A 7,582-nucleotide genomic window follows, 5' to 3' on the forward strand; every position below is an offset into this window, starting at 1 on the left:
CTTTTTCCAGGGTCTTTGCCAAAAGATTACACAAAACATTCATAAATAACTTCGGATCCCAGTTCATCTGGGACTTGAGTTCACATGCAAGCCATGTAAACCTTTCGTAATCCTTCTAACCCTCAGGATGTTTCGGGATAAACAAGCAACTGAAACCAGTATGTCTGTAGTCTTTGAGATACTAAGAAAATTATTTTTTTAAGAAACAGTTTGATATATTTTACCAAGATCAATGGATAGTTAATTGAATTGTGGTAAAAAGAAACTAGAGTTTATAATTTTCAGTTAATTGAAGATTTTGATAGCGCTGGATCTGTATATCAACAAATGTTAGATCACTTAAAAATAGGTGAAACGAAGGACTTCTGGAAGCAAGCTTGAATTGAAAATCATCAGCTGACATAATTTAGATTCCTGCACTTTTTTAAAAGACAAAATAAGGAAACATATATTAGTGAAACAAAAGTGTCTATTAATTTTTTCAAGATATTTAGGAGCAAGGACATGGCTCAAATTTAGAAACCTGTGTAAAGCACAGGGTGTTAAGACTGAAGAAAAGAGAGGTACGTGGGTGTAATATTTCTTTTTCTATGTCTCGAGTCTCTTATTCTACTTAATTATTTTAATTGCTTAATCTATTGCAGCTATTCATTTAATTTATTGTTAGTTGTGTGATATTCATATTCAAGGGAGTGCCCAACTCATTATAAAACATCAAATCAGGGTCATCCTTGCATTCTTTAACAAAACCTGAAAGCTCTTAAGGTATTTACTATGGGAAATGGGCTGATGGTATGTTTAGAGTATCTCCTACTAATGAAGGAAAGGATATTTTAAACTTATTAAGTGAAAACTTTACATAGCCAGTTATTTAGAATTTGCATAATGATTGATGTGGTTTTTCATCAAATTATTTATGGCCTTTAAGAAGCGTTGGAGATTGAAGTCATTTTAGAAGGCATTAGTGCAGTTATTTGTTGTTAGGTAAGGATCAACCACAGAGCAGGCGATGGTCCAAAAGCAGAATGTAAGAGTTTTATTCTGTGGTGTGAATATATTTCTGGGAAGTGTATTGAGTAAATATGGATAGAATCCAAAAAAGGAAATCTATTTCTCTGCGAAACACAGTGGTAAGTTAGGTAACATTTTTTTGCCTCAATGTAGGTATTATATATATGCTGAGTACATAGGTCAGGGTGTGACTTAGGAGCCACTCAGAACATTTCCTACACCAAACATAAAAGCCACCAAGAATCTTCTAAATTAAAGTCAAGATACGGCAAAAGAATTGTCAGAGTAGTTTTAAAATTGAGTCCACATAATAAATATTGTAATTTATCTAGGTCTGGGGATAAATAATACCTTGAATTAACTCTATATCTTAGTCACCAACAGCTCTGAGGTTATTACGTTAAACTAGATGAAAATGCTATTTCCAGCAAATTTTTAACATATACTATTAAGCATAAAGTGTGACAAAAACAGAGATAGTTCTTAATGTGGCTTGGGAGATTTAGAAGGACTTATCTGAAGAGTTAAATAGAAACAGAGGAATGAATCCCAAAGACCCAGGAATAGGTCAGAATCAGCCTAATGGACGTAGTAAAGGGGAAGGAAAAAACATAAATGATTACACAAATTTTTTTCCAGACAGGTAGTACATATAAGATGACTTGTGCAGTGGAACAGGCTTTGACAGCATTGGTAGAGGAATATAGAAATATCTTGTTTCACACACAGCTGTTGTGTTTTTAGTTCATTCAGGAAAAAAATGCTACAAGCAGAAAGTGACAATGAGGAAAACCTTGGTTATTGATAAGGGAAATATTCTTAAGGGAAATAGAATACCATGAGCTAATCTATTCCGAAGTGCAAATTAAACTAATAGTGCACATTAAAAAAATTCTCATGGAAGATTCTATTTTCCTTGGACTATATTATTCAAAAAATTCCACAAAAACATTATATTTTTTCTGAAATACAGTCATGACCATTTAGTAGGTTATAAAAACAACTTGATGATACATGTATTTATTTTTAATGAGATATATTAGAACATACACATCAGAGAGTACAGAACCTAAGGGTTATTTTTCTTACCAATATATGTGTTTAAGTATTTGTGTAGGTGTGAGCAGGTACACTGGGGTGCAACATAAAATGTCTACCTTACCATATGTTGTATTAAAAAACATTTGAAAGCCAGGATTATGATCCACCTAATGATATGCTATCAACAGAGCCAAGAGCATAAATTATTTTTAAAACTCATTATCAAGAACAACAAAATACATGTAAAATACATTGCTTGGCTTTTCTGAACAAAACCCACTGTAAGGCAATTTTTCCACTCTCTACTCAGATCTTACTTCCATTGCTTTTACATGTAGAATGGGAAAAAGACAGGACCCAGAAATGAGAAACCACACATCTCTAACCAGTTTCATCCTCCTGGGATTGACAGATGACCCTCAGCTACAGATTCTGATTTTTATATTTCTACTGATCACCTACATGTTGAGTGTAACTGGAAACCTGAGCATCATCATCCTCACGTTAGTGGATTCTCACCTTAAAACTGCTATGTATTTTTTTCTCCAAAATTTTTCTTTGTTAGAAATCTCATTCACTTCTGCCTGCATTCCTAGATTCTTGTACAGCATATCAACAGGTGACAGGAGTGTTACATATAATGCTTGTGTATGCCAACTATTTTTTACAGATGTTTTTGCAGTAGCAGAACTTTTTCTCTTGGCCACCATGTCATTTGATCGATACGTAGCCATATGCAAACCCCTGCATTACATGACTGTTATGAACTACACGGTCTGTAAAAGGCTCGTCCTCTGCTGTTGGATGACTACATTGTTGATCATATTGCTACCACTTAGCTTGGGACTGGACCTGGAATTCTGTGCCTCTAATGCCATTGACCACTTTGCATGTGATGCTAACCCAATATTGAAGATCTCATGCTCAGATACATGGTTCATAGAGCAGATGGTTATTGTCTGCTCTATGATGGTTTTTATTGTGACACTGCTGTGTGTAGTTCTGTCCTACATGTACATTATCAGAACAATTCTAAGACTCCCCTCTGCCCAGCAGCGGACAAGAGCCTTTTCTACCTGTTCTTCCCACATTATCGTGGTTTCTATCACCTATGGCAGCTGCATCTTTGTTTATATCAAGCCTTCAGCAAAAGATGAAATGGCCATTAATAAGGAAGTATCTATACTCACTACTTCCATTTCCCCCATGTTAAACCCTTTCATTTACACTCTGAGGAACAAACAAGTGAAACAAGCCTTTAATGACTTAGTCAAAAGATTTCTATTGCTCTTAAAGAATTAGGGGAACACGATGTCCAGATCCCTAAGCACTTTTTCTTCTGTTTCTACCTAATTTTTTCTTTTCGTCATCTATATTTGTCCTTTCATCCAGTACTGACCCTGGTCAATTTACTGCTTACATTTCCTTACAAAAAAGCTTCTTTCAGATGATAATTGTAATGAAGAAAAATGAGAATATGGGTTTCAGGAAATCGAAACTTGATTTCACTACTAAGATTTCCTTACCATTGCTGAAAGGATTGGAAAATTTATCTTAAAATATTAGTACAATTGTGAGCATCATAACTCGAAAGTACACACACACACAGAAAAACAAAAATAAAACAAAATCCTTACTTTAATGAGAAGGGGCTTAATATTGAAAAGAATCAATACTTTTCTAAGTGTTATGTGGTAAAATTTCATAAATGCAAAATATTTTTCAAGTAGGGAATATGTATAAGATTTATGATTTGAAAGAAGCATTTATTAATGGAGTATCTTTAAAACCAGTTGATTCACATATTATTTTATTGACTGGATCCTGTCCAATATAGAAGTTATTTAAAATTTGCCAAAGGGACATGATTTAAGTCACAATGAAGAGAGAAATGCACTGGCAATTCCTGTTTAAGATAAATCCTTCACTGAAGTTACATAAAACAGATTAACATTGATGTCCCAATTAAAATCTTCAATCTTGAATGTAGAGCATTTAAACAAACAGATGGCAGCAAGCACTAGGAAATTAATATTGGGGTAGAAGAGTGGTAAATAAGAGGTAAGTCAAATATTCAGGGTACAAAAAGAAAGAATAAAATGTGAATACAAATATCAATGAGATGATTCTCAATTTTAATGGGAAAAAAGACTGTTCAAGAATCCAAATTATGCACCGAATTATAATTCCTTTAAGAAAGACTAATATTTCATTACTCAATGCATTATGTACCAACTTCCACTTCTATAGTTGAACATAGCAAAATTTCCTTTGATTCTTGTTCTCGTACTTCAGGCCACTTCTCATACTGTCACTTATGCAGGCAGGAATTGTCCCCTCATTTTTCAACTTCTAAACCCAAAGGGCCCTCCAGTTAAAATGACATCCCCACAGGAATTTTTTGGTGACCTTGTCTTACGATTGCACCAACAGTACCACCAGGTCTTGGTCAGTCCGACTCATCCACACTTGTGTTATCACTTACCCGCTGCTTTCATTCCTTACCAAACTGCAATTTCACGTTTTCTTGTCCTTCTACTCTCAGTGGCACATGCCTTGGAAAATGTTTGCTTCATATGTCAAATTCTAGAATGCTTTATGCCTGATGCCTAGACCAATATTAGTTAGATAAGGGATAAGTTACCAATATGATGATTTGAAGCTTCAGAAGATGCAAATGAGAACTAACATATGAAGAGAAAAAACATCAAAGTAACAATGACTTGAATCTGTGAAAAATCGATAAAGAATGGCATGACGGTAAGAAGCAATCCTGGTAAAATATTTATTTTTAAATATCTAAAGGAAATAAAATGTAAGCCACAATTTGTTGAAAATGTATATTGATAAACCTGAAAATAATACTACAACATATATGTGTATTCATAATTTACACTGGAGAAATGTGGAGAAATCAAAGTTTAAAAGCATGAATTATTGAAAGGGGATTAAAGATGATGGCATGAGAATTGAGACAGAAACCTTCTCCCAAAACCACATACAATATGAAAATGTAGTTAATACAACTAATCCTAAAAGAGCAACAGGAAAGAAAGCTGCACCAGCCTGCATACACCTGGAGAAGAGAAGAGGCCTCATGGAACAGAGCAACATATTAAAGCTGTGATCCAGCAGGATGCAAGCCCTTCACATTCCAAGATCACTGGCATGAGGAAGAGAAATGGAGTGGGGAGGGTGTTCAGACCAAGAACTGCTGAAGACCCAGCCCTGGAGATCTGCTCTGGTAGTACAAACCTACACTGCATGGTGCTCTGGAGATTAGTGGGCTTGGAAAACTAAAAGAGGTGGAATACTTGGAGAGACTGAGATTCCAGCTGCTTGTGGAAAGCAGGGATCCACATGTGGCTGCTCTGGGACAAAAGAAAGGCAGGCAGTCTGAGAGACTTTGTAACAGCAGGTGGGCTGCTAAAGGGGCAGGGATTGCAGAGAGCTTGCTGCTCAGGAGAAAGGACAGGTGGACAAAATTGGGCACACTCTGCCCAGCAGATTGGGAACTTTCAAGAGCTATAGGTGCTCCATTCCCCTATATGGGTACCCAGCTCCGAGGCCTCCCACCATAATACACAGCCTGCTGTACCTTCCTCCTGGTTGGCTCCAGCTTGCAAACTGGCTACCCCCCTCTTGTACCAGACCAGCCAGGGGGAGGCCCAGCCTATTGCAGCTACAAGCACAAACCATAGAGGATTCTGCCTGCATGCTTGGCCCAATGGCCCTGGCAATGGAGACAGGCACTGCACTGAGAAGCAGGAAACAGCTCTTTTCTCCTGACAACCATCAGTGCCACTCACCTGCGACCCCTGCCATTGCCCCAAGGGCTGAGCAGGTCCAGAGAGTAGAGCTTCAGGCACGAGAGGGTATGACATACAAATATGAAACACCAAAGGAACCTGGTTCAAACCAAAATGCCACAAACACTGGAAAAGGGCCAAGTGAAACTGAATATATCAATCTTCCAGAAAGACATTTCAAACTAAAAATCATAAACATGCTCATGGAGGTACAGAAAAATATTCAAGACCACAGGGAACAATGAGATACAATCACTAAAGAATACAGTATCTGAAATGAAACACACAATGGAGGGATTTTAAAGCAGATTAGAAGTAGCAGAGGAGACAGTAAATGAAGTAGAAATCAGAGAAGAGGAAAACAAAGAAGCTGAGGCACAGAGAGAAAAAAGGATCTCTAGAAATAAAATTAAATTGATAGAACTATGTGACCAATAAAAACAGCATAAAACATTTGCATTATGGGGATACCAGGAGAAAAAGAGAGAGAAAAAGGATAGAAAGTGACTTTGAGGAGATAATCGATGAAAACTACCCCAATCTGGGGAAGGAGTTATTCTCTCAGGCCATGGAGGTGCACAGATCTCCCAACACAAGGGATCCAAGGAAGACAACACCAAGACATATAATAATTAAAATGTCAAAGATCAGGGATAAGGACACAAAATTAAAAGTAACCAGAGAGAGAATAAAGATAACAAGCAAAGGAAAACACATCAGGCTATCATCAGACTTCTCAGCAGATGACTTACAGTCCGGAAGGAAATGGCATGATATAGTTAATGCAATGAAGGTAAAGGACCTTGAACCAAGAATACTATACTAAAAGTTTATCATTTAAATTTGAGGAAAGGATTAAACAATATTCTGATAAAAAGCTGAATTTAGCTCCCAAGAGCCATCTATCCAGTGTATTTTGGAGGGACTGCTATAGTGGAAGTGTTCCTAAGGCTAAATAGCTGTCACCAGAGAAAATAAAACCACACTAAGAAAGTAGAACAATTAATTACTGAGCAGATGCAATATCAAATCAACTATACCCAAAGTCAGTCAAGCAGTAGATAAAGAGTCCAGAATATAATACCTAACATATTAAGAATGGTGGAGGAAGAAAAAGGAGGAAGAAAAAACAGAACCATTATATTCTGTTTATAATAGTATACTAAGTGAGTTAAATTAGACCATTAGATAATGAGGAAGTTACCCTAGAACCTTTGATATCTGCAAAACTAAAGCTTGCAATGGCAATAAGTACATACCTATTGATAATCAATCTAAATGTAAATGGTCTAAATGCAACAATCAAAAGACTTAGAGTCACTGAATGGATGAAAAACCAAGACACAACTATATACTGAGCACAACAGCTCACTTCAAACCCAGAGACATACAAGGACTTAAACTGAAGGGATGTCTTTTCCAAAGATATTTCATGCAACTAATATGGAGAAAAAAACAGGAATTACAAGTACTTTTATCAGACAAAATAAACTTCAAAACAAAGAAAGTAACAAGAGACAAAGAAGGACATTACATAATGATAGAGGAGTCAGTCAAACACAGGGATATAATCATTATAAATACCTATGAATCCAACACAAGTGCACCTACCTATGTGAAATGAATATTAACATAATTAAAGGGGGAAATAGAATGCAATGCATTCATTTTAGGAGACTTTAACACACCATTCACTCCAAAGGACAGATGAACCAGACAGA

General features: G+C 36.3%; 1 protein-coding gene across 1 annotated transcript; it reads left to right on the forward strand.

Annotated features, from left to right (window-relative positions):
* Nucleotides 1–2,415: 2,415 nt before the first annotated feature.
* LOC130679273 (olfactory receptor 6C2-like) lies at nucleotides 2,416–3,354 on the forward strand. Its single transcript, XM_057487895.1, has one exon. It carries the CDS (start codon nucleotides 2,416–2,418, stop codon nucleotides 3,352–3,354), a length of 939 nt encoding a protein of 312 aa, XP_057343878.1.
* Nucleotides 3,355–7,582: the final 4,228 nt, after the last annotated feature.

This window comes from Manis pentadactyla, chromosome 10 (genome assembly GCF_030020395.1).
Source record: "Manis pentadactyla isolate mManPen7 chromosome 10, mManPen7.hap1, whole genome shotgun sequence".
Lineage (NCBI taxonomy): Eukaryota > Metazoa > Chordata > Mammalia > Pholidota > Manidae > Manis > Manis pentadactyla.

Excerpts from the sequence above, each read along its gene's own strand:
- LOC130679273 (XM_057487895.1), top strand. The coding sequence starts at position 2,416 with ATGAGAAACCACACATCTCTAACCAGTTTCATCCTCCTGGGATTGACA.